General features: G+C 33.1%; 1 protein-coding gene and 1 long non-coding RNA gene across 16 annotated transcripts in view; one reads left to right on the top strand and one right to left on the bottom strand.

The window, feature by feature from the left end:
* The window catches only part of VPS13B (vacuolar protein sorting 13 homolog B), a 733,948-nt gene that overhangs the window by 300,406 nt on the left and 406,994 nt on the right, over window positions 1-26,548 (bottom strand). For 10 of the 15 annotated variants that reach the window (XM_072773981.1, XM_072773974.1, XM_072773970.1 and 7 more), the window contains 4 exons: window positions 26,166-26,280; window positions 23,106-23,247; window positions 21,096-21,504; window positions 11,688-11,799 (listed from right to left, as the gene is read on the bottom strand). In XM_072773981.1, coding sequence (XP_072630082.1) covers window positions 11,688-11,799; window positions 21,096-21,504; window positions 23,106-23,247; window positions 26,166-26,280 — 778 coding nt within the window. Of the gene's footprint in view, window positions 1-11,687; window positions 11,800-21,095; window positions 21,505-23,105; window positions 23,248-23,800; window positions 23,868-26,165; window positions 26,281-26,548 lie in introns of all 15 variants that reach the window. The other 5 variants (XM_072773973.1, XM_072773978.1, XM_072773979.1 and 2 more) reach the window with 2 other exon arrangements.
* Window positions 1-26,548, top strand: part of LOC140603605 (uncharacterized) — a 61,631-nt gene that overhangs the window by 5,252 nt on the left and 29,831 nt on the right. The gene's annotated exons all lie outside the window — the stretch shown is intronic.

Genomic DNA, 26,548 nt, shown 5'->3' with positions numbered 1-26,548 from the left:
TAGTTCTCTTAAGTACAAGATGAACATTAAGAAAGTTTGTAATTAAAAATCTGTTTGAATAATTTAAAATACTTTTACCAAAATGTTTTGGAAAAAAGTATGAAGTAAATTCTATTGTTATAAAAATATACTTACTCAACTTGATATAATTTTGGCCTATGAAAAATACATGTGAACAAATAGCACATAGTTATTTTTTTATTTGTTTTGTACATAGTTATTTTATTTTTTTTGTACATAGTTATTTTAAAATAAGAAAAGCAATAGTTTCTTCTACACAATTCAGAGAAAAGTTATGACTTGTGTGAATATTCTGGAAGAAGAGAAATACAACAAAGAAAAACAAGTTTTAATTTTTTTCCATCTCTTTCATAATTCTGAGACAGAACTAGGGAAATAATTAAATTATACTAACATAAAGAGAATGATTTATGTTTTAGAATGATTTAAAATCTCTTATGAAATAAAAATTACATAAATAGAGCTTATTAATCAGCAAATCAACATTAATACTCAAAATATCTGGTCATGACTCATTTTGGAGCTAATAGATGTACTAGAAAGCTCGATAACAATCAAAATTATTAGATTGGCATGTTAAAGGGGAGTCATTTTCTGTAGATTCAATGTAGTATGAAGTAGATAGAGCCTAATGAAAATTATTTTAAAATAGATTAAATCATCTAACATAGATTGTATGTTCAGGTACTCCCAGAGACCAAAGAACTCAAACTCTAGTGTTATAGGAGTTTTCATTGTAAATTATAGTTCTAATGTCTGTAACATTTTTTTTCTAATACTTATAATATTAAGTGTATTCTAGAATGGAATATTTTAGGGAAGCTAAGGAAAATGCACTAAAACTGTTGCCTATTAGTTTATGCAATTTACTCGCTGTTAACAAGAATGTTGTCAGAAGGAAAAAACACCTAAAATATAAACAGTGACAAAATTTAATGAAATGTGAATGCAAAACTTCAAAAAAATTAAGATCAAACTTAGAGTCATACTCTGGTTAAGTTAAACTGTAATCAACTGTAAATTAAATTGAAGCTAGTGTCTTACAAAAAACTCAGTTATGCAGCAAAATGCAGTGGCAAAGAGCATGGGCAATGAGATCACGTTCTAACATTTTATGTGTGACCCAGGAGTGATTAATTACTTCATGGTGGGTCAGGCATGGATATAGAAGGCCAAAGAAAGAAGACATTCTAATAAAATGATTATGGAAGTTTTCAAAAAAGAGAAGGATTTAAGTGAGACATTAAAAGACAGAAAGGATTTGGGGGAATTTTTTTGTATTAACAGTGTTGAACACCAAATAAGATTTTTAAAGTATTGGTCACAGTATGTTCTACAAAAGCTATCACACAAAGCTTTCTGATAATGGAGAACATTTTGTTGGTTAGAGTCAAAAAGGTAGTCTTTTTTTTTTTTTTAAGATTTATTTATTCATGAGAGGCACAGAGAGAGAGAGAGAGAGAGACTGAGAGAGAGAGAGAGAGAGACTGTCTCTACTTAAATAATAGCGTCTGTGTAATGTCCTGCAGTTTGAATTTGTTTTAACTCAATAATATATTGTGGGTATCCTTCAGTGTCATCATATTTAGAAATGCTTGCCTGTTTTTGAACTGTTTTAGATGTAGATCAAAGTACTATTTAAAAACTACTTTTTGGCAGCCCGGGTGGCTCAGCGGTTTAGCACCGCCTTCAGCCCAGGGCGTGACCACGTTGGGCTCCCTCCATGGAGCCTGCTTCTCCCTCTGCCTGCGTCTCTGCCTCTCTCTCTCTCTCTCTCTCTCTCTTACACACAGAAATGGTCTAAAAAAGCGTCAGCTTAACTATTAACAGAATAAGGAAGTGGTCAGCAATCAGAATAAGCACCAGAACTCTCTTTTCTATGCACATAATTCAGTATTATTTAACTAAAAGAATGAACACTAGGGTACTTTTATTTTAAAAACCTTAAGATAGGTTTAAAGGTATCATTCTAATAATTTGTGTTATTTTTAAAAATCTTATTTTAACTTTTCATATTTTAATTTGATAACAAGATTACTGAATAATGATAAACTAAATTGCAAACAATTTTTAAAATTTGGAATATAAAAAGAAAATACACCATTAAAATGTCCTGAAAAAGTAATATATTTACTTAGACTCATGAATAACTGTTAATCTTTCTATCCTTACTTCTACTTTAAAAAAAAAAATCATTGAATGGAAATGAAGAACTTTTCTCTATTCCTTACTGTGAAAACTACAAATCTGGATGGAACTTCTGGAATTGTTCTTTCCTCATATAATAATTTTCAGAAGATGTAAGACATGATGCTGTAAGGACACTGACAATAAAAATGAGACCATGAAAAAGTTTAGGGTACAAGTTCATAACTTCTGATTTTCCTTATTTCATTAATCAAGGCACTGTGGGAGGTGTTGTAGACAGTGTGAATTATTATGCTATTGAATCTATCAGAGCTTCATAATGTAGTTTCATTTACTCAAATGATGTGGTTGAGGTCTTGAGTTCAATGAAGAGAGGTACCATTAAGTTCTAGTCAAAAACATGTATCGTTGGTGTCAAGCACATTGTAGGCACTCAGATTTCTGAGTAACGGAGATAATCAATGAATATTTAATAAATGAACTAATGCATGCATGCATACATACATGCATTGTGACAGCAGGAGTGTCTCAACAATTGATACTGTTCTAATGACTGATATAGAGCTATTTATTTTTCTTATTTAAAAAAATTACTTAAAATTATTTAAAAACAATGAAAATCAAGTCAAATTACTTGTAGACTGAATTCGGATCACAATCAATGAAATTTTTAAAAAAGTCCTAGGAGGTAAAAAATAATGTAAATCCAATTTAATTTTACTATAACAATTATTCTATAGAATGGTGTAAGGTCTTGATTGATATGTATTTCATTTCCAATAGAAATAATCATAAACACTACAGTTAATAAGCTGCAGATGATATACTAGCATTTGAAGAACGTTGAGTTTCTAAAAATATATGTAACCATTTAGATAAGAAAAGAGTAAACAATTTTATTATTATTAGTAATGTGCTTTAGTTGCAAACACATTTAAAACATTTTACTTCATCATAATCCTTATTTCAGCCTATGAAGGAACACTTTTCAGCACAGGTAATTTCTTTAAAAATCTGCCCTTATAACCTTTTATCCTTAAGTGTTTCTGTGCTGCTCTTTTAGCAAAGTCAAGAACCTCGACATCTCTCAGGGAATGATATGAAAGAGAGAGGAAAATCTAACTGGCCAGACTGTACATACGGCAGGGAAAAAATAGTTGAACACATTATAGCAGAATCTCAGAATGAGGTGAAAGGAAACTGGAAGATGATCTTGTCCAGGAATTAGCAGCTGGAAGATAGGAAGATCAGTAGGAAAGGAAGAAGTAGGTCAAGAGGGAAGAGGGTCAAAAGAGGAACTCATGACAAAATAGAGCTGGGTATGAAACTGAGTAAGTAACAAGTATATATGTTCTATTGTCTTCTAGTGGATCAGATCTTTGAGAGTAATAAAGTGCAAATTCATATAAGGTATTAGTAATTACATACAAGTTTTATTTTACATTTTCTGAATCATAGATTCCAAAATTAACAACTACTATCAACTGCAATTCTGTAAAAATTTTGAACTTAAAAAAAAAAAAAAAAAAGACTCCACTGAGGGGGTTCTTGCTAGGGAGCAGGCAAGTGTGGAGATGGAGGATACTTACTTGCTGTCATAGAACTTTTCACAATATTTGATTTTTCGGCATTAAAAACTGTTAGCATTTATTAAAACATATTTTTAAAAAATCTTTGTTTGAAAGACTTGGAAACCATTAATCTAATCTGATAAACAAGGTATGGCCCTTGAAGCAGCACATCGGCATCACCCAGTATTAGTGTCCTACTTCATCACTTGGGAGCTTGGTGGAAATGTGCAATTTCAGGCCCAATTCCAGACCTCCCAAGTCAAAACCTGCATTTGAACACATCCCCAGGTGATTTGTATGCATATTAACCCCTCTAAGCCTTTTACACGGCTGATCAGCTTCCATGACATCAGTAGTGGGGAGGCTCAGTACCTTCTAAGATAATCAACATTTTAAAAACTAAATGCCTGATCTCCACCTGCCAAACCCCAAACTAAATCCTCCCGCAGTTTTCCTTCCCTCAGTTAATTTCATCCTTCCAGTTGCTTAGGCCATACAACTGAATTATCCTTAGCTCCTTCATCAAAAATCCTATGTGTAATCAACCTGCAGTTTCTCCTGGCTCTACCTCTAACCTATCTCCAGAATCTGACCAGTTCTCATCACCTCCATAGCCATTACCATCAGCCAAACCACCATCATTGCCTGCCAACATTAGTGCAACAGTCACAGACCCTTGCATTTCCCTGCCTGCAGTCTATTCTTCATATGTTGCCTTGGATTATCTGCTTAAATATAAGTTGGATCCTGCCACTCCTCCAGCTAACCCCCTGAGGGCTTCTTATCTGATGAAAAAAATCAACCCTTCAAAAATCAGAAAGGTTTCATTCATATCCCATATTCAGTCAATACAAATAACAGAAATAATCTTTAACATGACTCCATTAGGGATCAATATCAAACTCCCAGTTGTTCTTTGGCACTGTGACTCTCTTTACTTTAAAGGCATATTTCACCTCTTTTCAAATGTACATTTTTAGTCCCTGCTGGTGATGCCTTCATTTCTTTTTGCAAGTAGATATCTGGTAAACAACAAAACCATTACTTAAAAATTTTATATGTGTGGATGACTTTCCCCCATAACCACATCACACTCAAAATCATAGCCAAACTCTTCACAATGGCCTAGAGGCTCCTCCAAGTCTCTTACTGTAGGCTACCACACTGCCTCAGGTAGATATTGCTTCAGCTGTCACTGGCTTTTTCACCCTCCTGCTATAGGATTATTGTGCTATCTCAGTGAGGTATCCTCTCTTAGGCTATGATGTCCATCTCTAACCCCCATTTCCTATCTTCTTCCCATGTTTTATAATATATGAAAACATTCATTCATTAATTTGTAACTGTTTCTCTCTCCCCCATTAAAATTCCATGAGAACAGGGATTTTCTTTGTCTTGACATATACCCAATACCTAGAAAAGTGCCTAATGCACAGTAAGCTCATAAAAAAACAATGAACAATGATGAACAATGAACAAATAGCCCCACTTAGACTTTTATAACTAAAAGATCTTCATTCTATTGAGCTGCCATTAGTGTCACTGTGATATCCACTAATTTAATATTGATCTGTTCTCAGCTTCAGGATGAAGAAAACTATTCACTGTGACATATGATAGGCCAAGTATTTAAAGGAATGGTCCTGGGCAGCCCAGGTGGCTCAGTGGCTTAGCACCGCCTTCAGTCCAGGGTGTGATCCTGGAGACCCAGGATGGAGGCCCGCATCCGGCTCCCCGAATGGAGCCTGCTTCTCCCTCTGTCTTTGCCTCTGTCTCTGTCTCTCTGTGTGTCTCTCATGAGTAAATAAATAAAATATTAAAAAAAAAATTAAGGAATGGTCCTACGTCCCTTAGTTTCTCATCTTTAAGTTTAGCAGCAGGGGCAGGGAGCAGAGGGAGAAGAATCCCAAGCAGGCTACGGACCCAGCATAGACCCTAATAACGGGCCTCGATCTCATGACCCTGAGATCATGACCTGAGCCAAAATCAAGAGTTAGGTGCCTAACTGAGTCACCCTGGTGCCTATATATATAAAATATTCAACCTTATTAAAGATAAAAGCATCTCCTCTCTCCCAAGTACTGTCTTAGGCCTTGAAAGCTGTATTGGGTGAGGTAGGTGTTGTATTCTCTCTCATTCTCCCTTAGCCTATCAAGGAGAGGAGTCTCTTTATCTTTGATTTTCAGGAATTTGACCATATTCTGCCTAGATGTAGTTTTCCTTACACTTGTTTTGTTTATATTGAGGATAGGGTACTGGGTTCCTAGGGTCTACTGGTTAATGACTACTCCTAATTTTAGAAAACTCTCAAGAGTTATCCCTTTAAGTTATGCCTTTTGTTCCATTCTTTCTTCTACTTACACATACATTAGACCATTTGACAATGACCTACATGTTTTTCAGTTTGTTCTCTTTCTTCTTCCTTTCTTTTCTTTTCCTCTTTCCTCTTCTCTGTGTTTCAGTTTGGGTAGTTTCTATTTAGCTATGTCTAAGTTTACTAATCCTATCTTCTGCTTTGTCCATTTGCTGTTATAGCTATCCAGTGAGTCCTTAATTTTAGATATTAATAGTTTTAGAATGTTAAATAGATGTCATTTCTATGAAATCTCCATCTTTTCAACATTTTTCTTTAAAATACTAGTAACAGTTAATTCAGATTTCTGTCTACTAATTTCAACATCTCAGTCATATGCAGGTCTTTTACTACTTGATAAATCTTCTCCTGGTAATGGGTCTATTTTCTTTGCCTGTTTAATATCTTATAATTTTGGATTATATATTAGATATCATGTTTAAAAAGACTATAACAAGTTAATGCTATTTTCTCCCAGAGAAGGTACACTTTTTCCTGCCAGGAATAGTGGGTAAGCAGGGAATAATTTCAATTCAATCATTAACTTAGCTAGGCAGGGGTTGGTTTGCAATTTTAGCTAAAAATGCACCTCGTTTCAAAGGTCCTAAGGCAAGACTTGTCCTGTATTTGTTGTAGGCCTCTCCCAACAGAATTACACTATTTGATAAAAAATAATGCAAACCAAACTGTGAGTCCCTTATGTAAATAAAATTTTCCAGTAGCACATTGAAAAAAGTTTCAAAAAAAAAAAAACCTGGAAAATAGTTGTAATAATGTAAATAACTCTATATATCAAAAATATTATATAAAATAATATAAAGATTATTAGTGAGATATTTTATTTTCTTAATTCTTCAAAATCTTGTGTATATTTTATAGTTACAGAACATCTCAGTTTGGACTAACCACATTTCAGACGCAGAAGAGTTACACATAGCTAGTGACTACCTTATTGAATAGTGCACCTTTAATAGGACTTTATCTAAGGAATGTGAAACTTTGAGAAACTCAATTTCTTCTTATCAGCTTCCTTTCCCCACCCAATACTCAAAAAAGGCACTGTGGATGCCTCTGAGTTTGGGGTTACTCCAGACTCTAACATGTCACTCTAGACCGTATGTCCAATTAAATGTCCCTTTCCCACAACAAAAATCCCTCTGCCACCATCAGATAAGGCAAATAATTTCAAAGGTAAAAAGAGCATCCAGTCTCTATGCACCTAGGAAAGGTATTTCTCTCCCAGGAATTTAATTCCTCTGGATCTCTTTATGATATCAATCTTTGATTTAGATAAATCAGCTTTATTGTGATATAATTTGCATTCCATAAAATAAATCTTTTTGAGGTGTATGATTCAGTTTTTTGCATATTCTCATTATACTAACTATACCTCATTCATTTTTTTTGAAGTTGAATTTTTCAAAACAAGTTTTGTTAGAAAAGTAAAGGAGCATACAAATATTTGAATTCATAAAAAAAAGTATAGTATTTGTCATACATAAAATCAAATATCAAAGCCCTGAGATCCGATAAATCTAGACATGGTCTGGTCGTTCTTTTCCTTCAACGGTTCTTACAAGTACTCACTGTACAAATCACTGCACATCACTACTATCTACTTCCAGACAATTATTATGATCCCAAAGAGAAATTATCCCATTAGCAGTCATTCTTCTCTCCTGTCTTAACAACCACTCTTCTATATGGTCTTGAGGGATTTGTCTATTCTGGTCATTTCGTATAAATAGGATCTATAATATGTGGTATAATATGTGGATTTTTTGTGTCTGGTTTCCTTCACTTTGCCTGTTTTCAAGATGGATCCATGTTATAACATATACTTTATTTCTCTCTATGGCAGACTAATATTCTCTTGTATGGGTATACCACATTTTGTTTAGCCATTCATCAGCTGATGACCGCTGGGTGTTTTTTTACTTTTGGCTTTTAGGTCTCCAATCCAGATTGGGTAATTTTTGTGTAAGGTGTAAGGTAAACGTCGAAATCCATTTGATTATCGAGTAGTCTGAACACCATTTGTTCAAAAGACTATTCTTTACCATTGAATTATCTTGGCTTCTTTATTAAAAACCAATGGATAGTGAATGTGATGGTTTTATTTGTAGAATCTTAATTCTATTAATGGACTTATATATCTATCTTCATGCCAGTACTCCATCGTCTTGATTTCTATTGTTTTATCATAAGTTTTGAAGTTAGGATGTGTGAGCCTTCCAACTTTGTTTTTCTTTTCTAATACTGTGTTAGCTATTCTGGGTCCCTCAAATTCCCATATGAATAATTTCCATATGAATTTTAGGATCAGCCTGTCAATTTCTGCAAAGAAATTAGCTAAAATTTTGATGTGGATTGTGCTGAATGCAAATTATTTGCAGGAGTACTGCCGTCTAACACTAGTGAGTCTTCTGATCTATGGAAATGGGATATAATTTCATATAGTTAGATCTTTTAAAATTTCTCTGTACATGAGATATAATTTCATGTATTTTAGATCTTCTTTAATTTCTTTCAACCATGTTTTATAGTTTTCTAAACTATAAAACTATATAGTTTTCTATAGTTTTCTAAACTATAGTTTTATAGTTTTCTAAACTATAAAACTATATAGTTTTCTATAGTTTTCTAGTTTAGTTATAAAAACTAAACTATAGTTTATAGTTTTTATAAAACTATAGTTTTATAGTTTTATACTATAAAATTTATAGTATAAATTTTATACTTCTTTTGGTAAATTTATTTATAAGTATTTGATTCTTTTTGATGAGATTATAAATGGAATTATTTTCTTAATAATGATAACACTGCTTAGTGCAAGTATGAGCTGATTTTTATATATTTTGTATCCACAACCTTGCTGGACTAATTTGCCTAACAGTTTTTCAGTAGATTCCTTAGAATTTTCCATATACAAGATTAAGTTACCTGCAAAAAGAGTTTTATTTCTTCCTTAAAACCTGGATGACTTTTATTTCATTTTTCTTGCTTAACTGCCCTAGCTAGAACCTTTAGTTTAATGCTAAATAGATGCAGTGAGAGCAGATATTCTGATCTTAGGTGGGGAAGCATCCAGTTTTTCACCATCAACTTATGTTAGTTATGGTTTTTTTTTTTTTTTTATAGATGATGTTTATCAGGTTGAAGAAGTTAAAATAACCAAGACAGAAAGAAAAACACACAGAGCAGATTAAAAGAAAGAGGAAGTAAATCATATGGGAAGAGAGCAGGAGAATGCAATGATCTAAATGTATACTCAGGGAGAGGACTAAGTGATAGAAATACAAATTTAAAAATAACTCTGAAAGGAATTCATACAAAATTGATTCTGAAATGCTCAGCCATTAGTTAAGTATATGTTTTTTAGCAAAATGTGTAAAAATTCTGTGCATGTCGGTTTGCCAATTATAAAAAAAATTGGGGCATTTATTCTATGAAGTACCTTTACTGTACTTTGTATAATTGGTACATATTTTTATATATTTTGCCATGAGTCAGGATGTGAGGCACTGAGGGTCTAAAGAGGAAATATATATTTATTTATACACTTAGTTTACTTTTTCACATTATATTTCCATGTTCTACAAAAAAATTCAGTAGTGAAACAGAAAATGAGATAAGGAAAGAAAGCAGAAAGTAACAAAAAGAAATATAGAAAAGGAGGTGGTAAAGAATAAAGATACATAAAGAGAAGGAAAGAATGAGAAGAAAACACGTATGAAGAAAACATGACAAGTAAAGGAGAATGACTAAGAAAAACAGTTCAAGGACCATGGGAAGAGTGTAGTGACAAACAAACATAGGAAAGCCACATCTCCACAAAATGACTGCTGAGAAGCCAGCAAGTGGAGAGGGTAGAGGAAGAAAGTATCTTAGGGGTTCACTTTATTTATTTTTATTATTTTTTAAAGATTTTATTTACTTATTTGAGAGAGAGAGAGAGAGAGAGCACAGGCGTGGCGGGGGGGGGGGGGAAATGGGGGGAACAGAGGGAGAGGGAGGAGAAGCAGACTCCTTGCTTAATTAGCAAGGAGCCCGATGTGGTGCTTGATCCCAGGAGCCCAGGATCATGAGCTGAGCTGAAGGCAGACGCTTAACTAACTGAGCCATCCAGGCGCCGCAGGGATTCCTCTTATTGATGGTGATAGGATGTTTTAAGATAAGTCATATTTCTTTCACCAAAAGTAAAGCAGGACCCTCTTTGAGGACCACTTACTTCTGAAGTGGTAGACAAATGAGGTAGAAAAGACAAATATATCTGAAATAATTTTCAAATGTTGGAAAATTAAATTATTTTCACCCAGAAAGAATTCTACTGTAATCTTTTCTCTAGATCCTAAAGAGAGTAAAAAGGTATGATTTGTGGTCTTGTCTCTATTCATTACTTGACTAGAGACAACTATTCTTCTGGATCCTCACTTTCCTAATATATAAAAGAAGGCAGTGGGATTAGAAAATTCCTAAGGCTTCCTTCAGTTCTCACATCCTGAGACTCTACATAAACTAGCAAAAAAAAAAAAAAAACCTTACTTAAAGGATGAATACTATTAACTACCAACAAAAATACAGGAAAGAGAACATGATATATGATTCAAAAGAAAAAATAATCAATTTTTCAAAAATAGAAAAATCAAATAATAGAAAAATTTGAGAAAATAAAATCCCTAGGACCTCTCTTAAAGTAATAATTCAATTCAAATAATAGAAAAATTTGAGAAAATAAAATCCCTAGGACCCCTCTTAAAATAAAAATAGCTGTCAACCTCTAGGTGGTAAGTACATTACAAAAATCAGAATCTTTCCTAACAGTAACATTTATCAGAGAACAGTAGGAATTTATTTTTCAAAGAATGACACTACCTCATCTGAGAAGCAGACCAGCAGGATGCATAAGACACTAGTACATCAGTATTTCTGTGATTTTTCGCTCTTGGTATTATTTGCAACTGTACTTTTATGTCTGGCAGCAGTGCCAACTTCAGTACGAATGATGTATTATTTTTATCATGTTGATTACATATGTTCACTAGTTTAGTTGTCCATATATGCTTGGTGTGGTTTGCAAATACTCAGTGACAAAATCCAGAGCATGGCATTTTCACAGAAAGTGTTTACTGTGAAATTTCTCCCTAGAAGTTTGCTTTTCTTTACAGCTTTGATCCATATGGACATCCACAGTCCTACATTTTAAATAATGGCTTATAGTTAAATTAAGAAATTTGATTCAACATGACTACAGCAGGATATGGTAGCTCAAGAGAGAACCTCATTTTCTTATGTGATTAGAGATTTGGTCAAATTTAAAGTCTGCTAAAATTTTCCAAACTGCGCTTCTTCAGTTTTATGGTCACTCGGTACTTACATTCTGTTATTCATCAACACTTCACAGAAATACTTGATTTGTCTGAATGAATTTAAAAACCCACAACTGAAGGAAATCAGAAAAACCTGGTTTTAAATATCAAAAGATCCCGAATGAAAAGTATTTCTACAGGCCACACTAAGCAAGTTTTATTGATCAGTGTACTTCTTTACAGGATGAAATTGTTGCAAGATTGAATGTAAGAAAATAAACTTACTGGTAAATGTCTTTCCTGAGGACAGATCTGCCAAGAGGATTGTCCGCTTGGGGAGCCATAGCAACAGAGCCAATCTTCAAAACCATGGTGTCTTCTTTTACTGTCTGATTAACTGTGACAAAAGAAATAGACTCATGAAGTATATAGTGGGTCTGTGTGTAACTTACTGTATAAGGAGAAATCTTTGAATAATGGATAGATACTCATTAAAATGAAAACCAACACATGAGGACAAGGAAAAAATGTTAAAAATAAAAATATTTGATGTGTTTTAAAACTATTTCCTTTATATCCCATTAAACAGTTTTCTGTTACCCACAAATGGAAACTAGAAAAAAAACTCCACCCCAACATTAAAACACATGAATTAAATATATATAATGCTAAAGTAGTCATATTTATCAAATTTCATAATCTTAGACTACTATATTTTTCTCCCAAGTGACTGTCAGCTCTGGGATTTTTAATGCTGCATTGCTGTGTACAAATATATTACGTTTACAGATATATTAAATATTACCACAAAGTCAGGAATAGATTCTCAAAGCCATTTAAATTTACATAATAGATAATAAATATAATATATACATACACATGCGCACACACAGTAACATCACTTTAAGCTATAACGTGTCAGAAGACCCAAAGGAAACATAATGGCTGTTTGTGAAGAAAGAAAAAGCCAAGGAATCATTTACTATACATGTACATTTCAACTTGCTTTCTAGGCATTTTTTAATTTTAGTAATTTCTACTGTGAAATTGCTTGAGAAATAATAATTTCACAGCTATGTAAAAGTTCTACCTCCTAATGGAATCTATCACTAAGGTAAGTAATCTCAAAAATAGTAAAAAGTTAAAATATATATATATATATTTATGATATATATATAAATTCTGATCCTTTGTATGTACTGAGTAAAGGCCTATTTTAACATGTTCTTATCTTATAAAGTTCACCAATTTTTCTACAAATCACTGGCCAATTTAATGTCTCTTCTAAGAACTATTTGAAATGGATAGGGGTTCTTCATGGCCCCATTAATTTATACTGAATTCTACTTCCTCTTCTTCAACAGATGATCTCACTGTAGTAGCTGTTTAAAAACTGTTTAAAATTTTAAAAAAAATGTTTAAGATTGCTAACAATACACAACTTTCTAGATTTTGAAGAAAACACATACTTTTATGAGAAAACTCATAATTTCTCTCAAGAAACTATCATCCACCACAAATGGAACAGAAAAGGACTGGATACAAGATCTTCGGAATATCCTGAAGAGAACATGCCTACAAAGGCATACAATCCATATTTCGCAAACTGTGGTGCCCAAAGAATGCAAAAGCTAAGAGATTATTTCCATCTGCTTCAGCAGTATACTCAATATGGTCTGATTTAGATTAGTCTAAAAAAGAAAGTCAAAATTAAGAAAATCAGAAAAAGTTAGAAGAAAGATACTGAGGAAACGAAGGAACCAGAATAAGATGTACATAAAGGGAGTGGCAAAACAGCTGGGATGTGGGGGGTCAGAAGGACAGAAGGAGGAGGAAAAAAGAGATGAGTTACCATAATAAATATTAGTAAGTGGATGCTACAATAAAGATAGTACTTTTAAATATCCACAGCAAAAAAAAAAAGATCAAATAGAAATTACTTCTCATGCAGCTGTACTATTTTCACATGACTAGAGGTCTGGCTTGATTATAGGTCCTTATACTATGAACACTGTTTACATTTCACAGATCTTGCATTTTATGCCAAGCTTATCAAACAGTTCCATGTGGGTAAAACCTCTGATTAAGCAGCAGGCATCAATTAAATCAATAAATAGTAAGCCTGGAGAATGGACCATACCACAAAAGTGCAATTAGTGTACTTGCTAACTGTTCTTCCAGGCTACAGATACTACCCACCATATGAAAGTCTAAAATGTAATAGAAACACTGCAGTAAATGAGGTACATATGGAAGAAAAATGACGTACTTGGTGTTACATACAAAGCCTGATCCAAGAACAGAATTCTGTTTCTGTTAGAGCCAAAAGTGTTCTCACTAGATTATACTGACTATAAAGTTATAATAATAAAAAAGCACTTAATGCAGATAATTCACAAACTAACTAAAAATAACCAATTTTATTATAGAAAGTATTTAGCTTATCAAAATCTATCATTAAGATATAAGAAAAAATAAAATATGTATATATACCAAAAAATGCCTTTATTCAATTTTTTACTTACCTTATAATTAGAAAAAAATGAGTTTCCCTTTTTTGGTTTATTTCACTTGCATTCAATAGTTGGACTATATGAGGAAATGTTCCCTCTAGATGCATTTTCAACATGAAAATGAATGCCTTCCTTCTTTGCTTAAAAATTTAGACAAATTTTTTTTGCCTCATGCAGAACTACTTACTCTAGAAGACTCATACTAGATCCAAAAAACGGTCCTCTATTCTGAAATAAATAGCTTAAACTGGAAGTCAGACACCTGTAGATTCAGGATCTTGATAATGATTACATACAATGCATACAATATTCAATTTGAAAACCAGACTTTCAAAATTATTTAAATACAATATTAGAATGTTAAATATATTTTTCTTATTATTAACTGATTTTACACATGAACTATTAAAAAAAGCTTTTACATTTAATGTAATGTGAAATGTAAATCCAAAAAATTTTATCTTTTCTTGGGGCAAGAGAGTGTTATTGAAAATGAAAATGTTATGAACAAATCTGAAATCATGAGCTTAAGTAAAAACCAAAAAGCTTAGAACCAAATTTTCCTGCAATTATCAGATAACATTAGATTGTTGCTTATAATTTTCTTAACTTCAACAAGAAATAAAATGACACAGTAAAACATCTAAAGTCTTAAGAGTATTTGAACTTGTCACTGTGCAATGTTATACTTTTAGAAAGTCATAACTGTAGTGACAACCTTACACAAAGCTATCAATAAAAGGTTTTAGCAGTTACTGCCATATTTGCAATTGAAGACAGAAAGAAGGTTAAAAAAAGTGTAACTTTGTGACTGTCCTGCTTATTAGTGGGAAATATACTTGCATCTATTTTGCTGATTAACTCTGATCTCCAGGAACATACTGCTTGGAGATATCATTTATAACATAGCTTTGCTGAGAAGGATAGACTTAGGAGCATTAGCTATGCTATCACACTTATTAAAACATATTTATACACATACTTCAATCTGATACAAATATTATTCAAGTAACACCTTTCTGGAGTAAAATGAATATGCTCTTGACTGTTACTAGATTTTACTGGAGTCATGTTAAGTAATCATATTATTTCTAATGTAATTGCTGCTTCAATCATGTTTTCCTTAATCAGATTATATCTTTTATTTTTTTAAAGATTTTATTTATTAATTTGAGAGAGAGAGCACCAGCAGAGGGAGAGGGAGAAGCAGGCTCCCAGCTGAGCTAGGAGCCAAATGTGGGTCTCAATCCCAGGAGCCAGGATCATGACCTAAGCCGAAGGCTGACACTTAACCAGCTGAGCCACCCACGTGCCCCCACACTATATCTTTTAAAATGTATTAAATGAAAACATTCAATCTTCCAAATAAAATATACATTTAAAAGTTTGTCTATACTTAAAATGACTAAATGGTGAATTTTATGTTATGTGCATTTTACTGCATTGAAAATTTTTTCTTGGGTGAATTATGATCATTTGAATTAAGAGTAGGAACTCTGAAAGATAAAGTGTCAAAAAAATCTAATAGAATGTGCCAAAATCTTTGAACTTTTGGCATCCGTTTTTAAAACTGTATTTTACAGACAGGCACATGTTCTGGAAATTCATTACTTTTCCAGAGATAGCATAGATATATAAATAAGTACAGCTGACCCTTGCACAACATGCATTTGAACTGCTGGGTCCATTTATATGTAGATTTTTAAAAAGTAAATATACTGGAAAAAATTGGAGATTTGTAACAATTTGGAACAAACTGTACAACCTAGAAATACTGAAAAACAGTAAAGAGAAAGATATTACTCTAAGAATACTGCATATAATACATATACAAAATATGAGTTAACTCACTGTTTATGTTATTGGTAATTACTAAGCAATTAGTAGTTAAAAGTTTTTGGGAAGTCACACATTATACATGGATTTTCAACTGTGAGTGTGGGAGGGTTAGTGCCCCCAACCTCTACATTATTCAAGGGTTAACTATAGAGGTACAAGTAAAGATATATACATGTAGATATAAATATAGATATACCTATAGACATAGATACAGAAACTGAGGGGAAAAAAAAGGAACAAAAGAAAAACAAAAAGAAAACGGATGTATGCAATGCAATGTAGGCCAGACAAAAGATAATACACAAAGAGCTCTTATTAAGTGATACAGAAAAGATGAGAAACTATTTAGAAAAAGAGTGTACTTTTCATTAATGAGCCTGACAAAAACCTGAAAACTCTGTTAGGATGAGACTAAGGAAACAGGAAACTAGTGCAGCTATTTAGAAGGGCAACTTGACATTTCACATCCCTTAACTAATTTTAAAGGTACATGCCTTTTGATCCTTTTGCTAGAAATTTATTTATATACATTCTCACCGGTCATGAAAAAATGCCACTAAAAAGGTGTTTATTGCAAAAAGTGTATATAAGCAGAGAATTAAAATTACCACAAGTTCACAGAGAAAAGTGGCTCTCTTTTCCAAAATGGCCATAACAACATGCACCCTCTTCTGTATGCTCTTATTCAAGGTTATTGCTTAGGAACTACTTAGTCATCTGAATTTTGAAATTATACCTTAAAAATCCCACCACAAGCACCACCAAAAAAAAGAGAGAAATATAAAAATAAGCAGAAGTCTGGAAATATTTTTGCAATTACAATCAATTGGGGGATTTTTCTAGTTACGGCAGCTGAATGGCAAATTTCAAACTTTTAATTTAACACACGAAGCCAAAAAAACACCACACAAACAGGACAAAAGTGCAAAAAGTGCAAAAGAAATAAAGCTGTTTTCTCTCCCTTTTCTCAGATAGCCAGGTTTTTAGTCCTTCTGACATGTGCACAAATCAGTGAAGCAGAGAATCTGTTTCTATGAACCACTGCTGTGTATGACAGAAACATGAAGCTAGTGTTAACTACTGAGCTTCTGATCTCTGCCTCACTGCACAGGTGCTCAGGTACTCAGTGTTCACATGCTCCCATCCTTACTAAGAGTGAGCCCTCTTAGTGGCTCAGTTATGCCTGCACATTATTGTTCCAAAAATACCACAAACACTGCCTTAGTCAAAAAGGTGTCCAAATAGACTAGAGGTTTCTTAAAAACAAAGAATTCTAATACAGAATTACCATATGATCCAGCAATTCCATTCCTATGTACATATCTACAAGAAGTGAAAATGGGTTCCAACAAATACTTGTGTTCATGGCAGCATTACCCATTAATAGCCAACTCGAAGATGGAAACAACCCAGGCATGCGATAGATATAAATTAATAAAAAGTGGCACATCCATAAAATGTATATTATCCAGCTGTAAAGATGAAGTTTTGATACATTCAACAATATGGATAGACCTCAGAAACATCATGCTAAATGAAATAAGCCAAATATTTATGATTCCACTTACATGAAATACCCAGAACAGGCAAATTCATAGAGACAGAGAGTAAATCGGAGGTTACCAAGGGTTGGGAGAGTTATTGCTCAATGGAAACAGAGTTTATTTGCGATGATGAAAACATTTTGGAAATAGTGGTTATGGTTGTAAAACACTGTCAATGTACCACAATAAAAAAAAAAAAACCTTTCTAATTCAATGATCAAGATAATTTACATTTTACAGGTAACAGCTGTCTTAAGAAGAAACATTTAACACTATAAATAAAATCCTCCTAGTGATGACCACTTAAGGGCCGTGACACTGACATGGATGATGAAATGAAGTTTGTCATGTAAATTTCTCTCACATACATTGTTAACAAAATTTTTATTCAAAGGAGCTCTAGAATGTACATCTAACTGAAATAAAAGAACAATTCATTGTGAAAATGTTCCCTGTATTAACAAGTAGCAATCAAAGACATCCCAGATCATTCAGTACATCAAACAGATATTTTACCACGAATAATCAAAAGTTGAATGCAAATCAAATGTGCACATTGAGGAACAGCTATGTCTGATTCTGGAAGATTTACCATTATAAACACTATTGAACATCTATTTAAAAAGTCTTAGCCAACTGCCATATCTTGAGAAAGCAGCATACTGCTACTGCTTTTTATTCTAGGCCCAGTTTCAAAACTTAAATTGGAGATGAAACATATGCATTTTGTTTATTTTCTTTTTATCTGTGATCAATATTGATATTTTATGATTTGAAATTTAAGGTGTGAAACCTTAAATTAAAATAACATTAGGGATATTAGAGGAAAAAGGATTCAACTTCGGATTAGTTAACATGCAGTTACTATTTGGAGAGCAGTTTGGTCCTATAATTGGAGAGTCATTTGTAATTTCTGAACACTTATACATCAGTACTAAAGCATCACAGTCACATAGGCTGCTCTGCTTCCTCATCTGTGCATGACCTTTCCCAATGTTTTTACATAAGCCCTCCTTCTGTATTTCTCTCCATCTCTTCCTAACTTTTCATTTCCTATAAAACTATTTTGCTTAGCTTTCAATAAAGTTTTGGTCTTACCAACTGTTTACATTCCAATGAAAATAATTAGAAAGTTATTGAATGGAAACATTAAATATACAATACAAAGAGCTTTCAGGACATCACAAAAGCTTACTAACATATCTTGTTTTAAGTGAAGTTACAGAAACTCACTCTGGCTAGGAAAATCAATGCTTTTTTTAAGATTTTATTTATTTATTCATGATAGACACAGAGAGAGAGAGAGAGAGAGAGAGAGGCAGAGACACAGGCAGAGGGAGAAGCAGGCTCCACAGAGAGAGAGAGAGAGAGAGAGAGAGAGAAAGAGGCAGAGATACAGGCAGAAGGAGAATCAGGCTCCACACAGGGAGCCCGATGTGGGACTCGATCCCGGGTCTCCAGGATCACGCCCCGAGCCAAAGGCAGATACTCAACCACTGAGCCACCCAGGCGTCCCAATAAATGGTTTTATACTAACCAAAAGGATATCTGTAGAAAAAAGTCCTTAATTGTTTTTTTTAAAGTCCTTAATTGTTAAAAAAAATTTAGAACTTATTTTTATATTGATACAAATTTTCTGCCATTTTATTTTAATGGAATAAGTTATAGATACCGTAATATGATATTTTGGAGTTGTAATGGACTACCTTGAATTCTTCTACCAAAATAATCATGTTTCCTCTAATAATGAAGCCAAACTACTTCTGCTTCCATAGTGTTTTCCCCTACTCTCAGCTGAAAAGTCAAAAAGATGGTTTGAAAATCTCCATGACCTTTTATGTTTGTTCTCTTCTTGTACAGTTATGAGAAAATGTCATTATGACACTCAAACTAGTTCTCAGAGAGCTATATTGTTTAAAAACGCAGGTTTCATTTTGGAGCTCCTGGGTGGCTCAGTTGGTTAAGCATCGACTCTTGGTTTTGGCTCAGGTCAAGATCTTAGGGGTTGTGGGATGGAGCCCTGAGTCAGGCTCCACACTCAGCAGAGAGACTGCTTGAGATTCTGTCTCTCCCTCTGCCCCTCCACCCACAGGTATGTGCACTCTCCTGCTCTCTCAAATAAATAAGTAAATCTTTTTTAAAAATGTAGTTTTTTTTAACCTATGTAACTTTAATATAAATTGTATTATCTAGGAATTCATTAGATACTCACATAATAAAGGAAATAATAAGGAAAAAAAGTATAGAGGTCAGTGTCTCTGTAATGAATATGCAGCTTTTCTGGTTAGCGGTTTCCTCTTAGATCACTTATAATTTAATTGCTCAGCGAAGACTAAGTCAAGACTTTATTCTTTACATTTCATGTGTTTCTACAAACTACCTGAACAAATGAAAACAACTCTATAGTGCTGTCAGAATGTAGTGATGCAGAGAGTACTAATTTATCTCAAAGCAATCAATTTTATGATAGTTCTTAGCAAAAATCAGAAGGAAAAAATAGGAACTAGTATATTAAAATCCATTAGGGTATAATACACTGATTTTATCTCTAGATGTCTTGGCAATTAAGAACTATAAAGCTCTACAGATACATTTTTTATCTATAGAAGAAAAATTTTTTAAAAGAACCATTACTTTGAATAAGACTTAATTATTTATAATGTTAGGCAGAGTAACTTCTCTAAGATTTGGGTTTAGGAAACAGAACAAGAGACAGACTAGACTCCAAGAAGAGAATGAAACTAGGTGCTTTTCTTTATTTACTATCACTGATCATTCAAGTTCTTCCTCCTTCTCATCATAACTAAAAGGAAAAAAATCTCTACTGTTTTCATGTGGCAGAGGCTATTACTTATCCCTCAAATACTATTCTCTCTTCTTTCTCAACATCACAAGGCCTTAATTTATGAGCAGAGCACCTACCACTCAGGGAAATACTGTTTCTCAGCCTCTCCCGCAATAGGGTATAGCCACATGACTACATTTTGGCAGTAGTGAAATGTGGGACTTCCAGGTATTCTACTTTGAAGGCAAGGGCATACCTTCTGATTCAACTCTCATGTACTGAGAGCTTGCTATGCAAGTGACACTATTTGTGGAGTCATTGTTGAAAAGTAAGCTATCAGTAAGGTCTACTATCAAGTTAACCACTATTAATATTTTATACATAGGAACTCAGATTAACTTGCTCAAGAGTTTGTACTTCATAAATAGTAAATCTAGGATTTGAACTCAGGTCTCTCTAACTCCAAGGTTCATACCATGTGAACCATTCTACTGTAATTTCACTCAAATTCCATAAAGTTCTATATATGTTTTATAGCATGGAGGAAACTAAAATTTTAAAAGTTCTTCTCATGGGTGGGAGCAGTGGAATTATAAATTCACTTTATTTTAAAACCTAAAATAATCTGCACTAAGAAGCCTAGAAGAAGCCACAGGAGGCTAGGGGTGTTGGCTATTTTTTTTTAAACTAATTGCTAGTTGTCTTAGGTATAGAACCTAACATCTGAGTTTAATAAAACAAATGACAGTAAGCATAAACTTTACTAGCAAAAGCCCTGACAAAAAAATCTATTTCTTATTCTAGTAATTGAGTCAGAAACATACCCAATATTCTGACTTATATCCTAAAGATTTAGTTGTAGAATGACTATAACATATTTACTTTTTTTGAAACACACCAAAGTGCAAACTACAACCACCAATCAACCAATCATATTAAAAAAATACAAAATTAAACTCCCTAAGGGGAAGTTATGTAAAATCAGTCCAAAAAAAAAATCTGAAGACAATACCTTCAATACTTGGCTGCATTTCTTCTGTTTTCGGAACAAAAATTCTAATTACACTTGTGTTGATATAAATCAAAGGTAAACTGCGTGAAGTCAATGTATGGCTTCTCATAGGTTGACCAGGAGATTTTCTTTTCTCTTTTTGGGTCCTTGGTAGTTTTGCTTGAAATATACTTGCAATGGCATTAAGCAAAGGAAAACAAAGGACAATATCAAAAGCTTGTGCTGAAAGAAGAATTTCATGAAGAAAATGAGGGGAACCATCCGTTAAACCTTCAGATAACTTATGCAAACTTCTTCGCTCATTTCTTGATGTTAACTTGTGGCGGACATTTTTTGTTACAGCTTTTGTATATGTCAAAGAAAGAAATCCATGCTGCTGATGAGAGCCATCTAGAAGTTTTGCTGTTGTCTGTTCCAGAAAAAGGAAATCACAATACATACTTCATTAAAAAAGAAAAAAAAATATTTGAAAGCAGCAAATAATCTCAGTTGGTATTATAACCTTTTATTATGTCTACATCCCTTGATGAGCACGTTACCGATCAATTCCACAGATGGGAAAAAACCATCTAAGACTTAGAATGACTAAACTGAAAATTAGGAATCCTGAATTCTAGTTCTAGATCTTGAGAGGCAATTACACTTTGTTGTGTTTGCGTCTATGATTTCTACTGGTACTTTCAGTGAAGAATTATCAAGAAGTACCAGTATGCTGTTATAACATGGGTCACAGAGAGGTTGTTTTTGCAGATGAAACTGAAATAACTGTGTTACCTATTTCCATTTGTAATCAATAACCTGAAGAGAAAACATAATTGACTTCCCTTAACCTAACATTTATGAGAACAGTTTTTCATTAATCTAGCTAATTTATATGATGACTGAGCCCATAAAAAGAGCCCCATTGATACCATGCTTTGAGAACTAAACCAATCATTTAATGCATGTTTAAGGGAACAGTAACATAACACAAAAATAAAACATGTATTTTAGAACCTGCTTATTTTCACTGGCTATTATATTTACAAAACCTCACTATCAATTCTCATAGAACTCAAATTCATATTCCTTGGATTTAATGCTATATTAATATGCAGAGAACATTTGACAGTAAAAATTATAACATTAATATTTGACAAGACTTGTCCAATTTATATTCAAATTATACACTATAAAGAAATTATAGTAAAACAGCATACTTTTAAGAGGGAAGTAAAATGTATACTTTGTATTTGTCAAAAATGAAAAGGACAGCTCTTGAAAAAAGTTTTCCTGAACCAATTAATGTACATAAAATCCTATTTTACAAATTACTCAACATAAAGTTAAAGTTGTTATACTCCACATTTTCAACCTCTCGTCCCACGTCCTGATAAAGTTTTTAAGTTATTAGGGTTCAATGTGTGATGTCAAGAGAGGAAGTAAACTGAGGAAGAAGAACAACAGTAAAAAAAGTGAGACTTAGTAAAGCAGCAATGTGCTCGGGCCCGTGTTATCTCAGCACTAGTGAAGCTGGTGTTCAGTCTAGTATTCATCTTCTACTTGGTCAATGACAGGCATACAGCCTTGTCCAGTTTCAAGAGGTCGCCAAGTAAGGTACTTTGAATTAGTTGTGAGAAGGAAATGGCATAATAGAAAAGGGGAAGAAAAGCAATCTAAGTAAGAATCATAAAGGAAATGACAAGGCAATTTGGTCAACTCTTGATCATTCAAAACATGCACAATTTAAAAAACATTATATACTTAAAGTCCTACACTTTCCTTTTGCTGATGGTAAAATTAGGCTGTAATTATGAATCCAGAATGAAAAGGATATGTAAGTAACCCAGAAACAAATTAGATTGTAGTGGAAAATAGCCTATGATTTAAAAGTACAGTAGAGTTCATTGACAAAGTAGATGATACAGAGGAAGATGAAAATCAAGAGTTGACACTATGGATAGTTCCAATTCCTTCTCTGGATTCCTGTTAGTGGGAGTTCTGTAGCATAATTTTAAAATGATTTCTTACAGAAGGAAAGAAGCCAGAGCAATTACTGAAAGGGTCCTGCTTGCTGATGGGTCGAACCAACAAGGTGCGTCTGTTCAGCTTGTCAGTACAGGAAAGGAAGACACCTCCACATTGCCCCAGAGACCAACACTCTTCCCCAAAGCTTGAGGTGATGGACAGGAGCAAAGAAGGTGAAAAGACAAAAAGCAATAAAAGCCATAAGCAAAAATATCTGGATAGTTTTAATTTTGCTCAAGTTTGCATAGGTTTAGGTTTGAGCCACTACTAGGTATGGCCTGTCTGGACCATCTTCTGCAAAAGCATTGTTAATGGAAGTGAATGAAAAATAATTGCTTTTAGTGTAAAGTTACTACTTTTAGTCTATGATAAAGGATAATCCAACATGAATTCATTTATGAATAAAAAGAACTTCTAAGAAGTCAACACAATAATACATTCATGATAAAATATTTTAATAAAAGCAATCCTACCTTTGCTGTTTGAAAAATTTGCTAATACCTATAATAGGAAAATGGTTATAAAACACAAGCAGCTTAAAGGAATAGTTTTATTTTATAATGTAATGAAAGAACAAGTCAAAAAGAATTTACTCTGAGCTCTAATTCTTGTAAGCATTAGTCCTATTGCATGACAGAACAAAGATAAACAGTTTATGATATATTTTCAAAAAATCATAATTACTAAATGAGTCTCACCACAGGTTTTTCTTTGCACTGTAGAAATACTCCTTCAAAATGTCCTGACTGCCAACCTTCCCCTGGCCTGGAAAACATAAGTTCACCTTATCTGTTCTCTTCCATTTTTCTGAGTTAAAAAATTGAGCATTTATAACTATTTCAAAAGGTTATTATGTAAACAACACTACACTGAACTATAATAAAACATGGATCTGACAATGTAATCAAACTATTTATATTAGCACCACATCCTGATAGTTCTGCACAGAAGCATTTGTCTTCATGGTAAACTGTATACTTATTGATTGGTTATTTATTTCTATTTTACCCATGAGACTAGCAGGCCCATAAGGGCATGATTTTTGTCTATTTTTCTCAAACACTATATCCTCAGTGCTTAGCATAGTATACATAATACACACTCAATAAATATTTTGACTTAAGTGAATGAACAAATATTTAAAACTGAGATAAATTTAGTAGTAAAGTCACTGATGATCTAGAACATACATTATAATATTCACATCATCAGGAAATGATTTCAACTATAACATAATAATCATGTATCACCCACAAAAATCACTTTCATAAAGAGACATGCTATTCAGGAGGACCTAAAGAGCTAAGCATTCCATTATCAAAGATCAATTAAAATAGGTCATGGTTATTACAACATAACAATTATCATATGCTCATATGCTTTGTAAAATACTACTATTGTAATAGGCTGTAACAAAAAGCTAGCAAAAATATTTTTTTAAGATTTTATTTATTTATTCATGAGAGACACAGAGAGAGAGAGAGAGAGAGAGAGAGAGAGAGAGGCAGAGACACAGGCAGAGGAGGAAGCAGGCTCCATGCAGGGAGCCTGACATGAGACTCGATCCTGGGTCTCCAGGATCAGGCCCTGGGCTGAAGGTGGCACTAAACTGCTGAGCCACCCGGGCTGCCTGCTAGCAAAATATTTTGAACTTCACAATTACGGCACAATTTTTTGGCTGGAGAGATTTGATAGTCATTGACATAACCAATACAATATATGTGATAAGCAATAAGATAAAGAATAAAAATTCAACTGTTTTCAATGTAAGTTAGAAACCTATTAAGTAAAAAAAATTGTTTTTAGGGTCTCTGATGTACCAATAAAGGTACAGGAACATGTGCTGCCTTTTTTTTTTTTTTTTTCCAAGTACACGAGGGTTTATTTACCAGCTTGGGCTTGGGGCCAAGTATACTCCACACAGCAGAAGAACATGTGCTTCTGCAGGCATTCAATAAATAACTGCTGAATGAATACTATAAATTCAGAAAAAAAAAAAAAAGGCTGTAAGGCTGTTTCTATACCAATATGAGACTGAAAATATGCTGTGCAAAATATTTTTTAAATGTGTGAGTTTAAAAAAAAATAAATAAATGTGTGAGTTTTGGGGATCTCTGGGTGGCTCAGTGGTTTAGCGACAGGGCGAGATCCTGGAGTCCCAGGATCGAGTCCCACATTCGGCTCCCTGCATGGAGCCTGCTTCTCCCTTTGCCTGTGCCTCTGCCTCTCTTTCTCTCTGTGTCTCTCATGAATAAATAAGTAAAATCTTTAAAATAAATAAATAAACAAATAAATAAATGTGTGAGTTTTATGGTATGTAAATTATATTTCAATAAAAAAAAAAAACAACAAATTCCAGGGTAGTTAGTATTCTAGAGCGAAACAGAACAAAACAAAAACACAGAAAGCATTCATTATTTTTATTTGGGAAAAAGGACAAAATTGCTATGTATCTTTGTGAAGATATATAAAACTTTATTTTTTTTACTGCCATTACTTATTAAAGAATTAAAGTATATTTAACACAATCTATTTTGTTCATAAATTTAAATATAAATTATATTTGTTTATATCATACTTTTCATAAAAAATTACTAGGGAAAGAAAAATTGGTTCTAGGAATATCCACCACATGTATATTAATCAACTGTGAGATAAAATAAGTCTCCAAGTACCAAGGGCCATGAGATGTCACTCCATTTCAATCTGTGATTATACTAGTATGGAGAGTGGATAGGGAGTATACAGCAAAAACCAAAACCATCAATTATGTCTCCAGCGTCTTTGCAAACATACAAAATAACAAACTGTAAAAGCAGCCTATTACACTTAATACGGCAGTATGGGTATGTATGAGCAGATTTGCCATCTTATGAAACAAAACTTTGTTATGTTCCATATATGAATGAATTTCAAGGAAAACTGATCAATTTATCTGTTAAGAATCTTCTCTGGGAACAAGTATAGTATTTAAAAAAAATCCAAATTAAAACATAAAAATTCTTATATAGACTGTGTTCAAAGAAAGTATAGCTCTTCCCATATTTATTATACATTAGTTACCTGCTTCTATAGTGATCAATATTGAAACTTTCTATTTTACATTTCACTTTGGTATATACATCTTGAACATCTATGGAAGCACTGAGATCTTCTAGTTCACTGACCATACAAAGCTCTGCAATAAGAAGCAAACATTAAAATCAGCACGGGCCTCACAATCAATATTAAAACCTTCTGTTTTCAATTTTATGTTCACATATATATCCTTGACATCTACAGAGAAAATGAGACTTTCTCTCATTAACCACACAAGATCCTACAATAATAAGGAAAAATAACATTAAGAGAGGCCTCACAATTAAGACAGGATACCTATTTCAAGACAGAAGAAATTCATTTATGTTTCAATTGCTGTATCTGATATTAGTCAAGAATCTTCGCAA

This window comes from Canis lupus, chromosome 14, assembly GCF_048164855.1.
Source record: "Canis lupus baileyi chromosome 14, mCanLup2.hap1, whole genome shotgun sequence".
NCBI classification, from domain to species: domain Eukaryota; kingdom Metazoa; phylum Chordata; class Mammalia; order Carnivora; family Canidae; genus Canis; species Canis lupus.
Note: the sequence above shows the minus strand (reverse complement) of the source record. Positions and strands in the feature narration are given on the sequence as shown.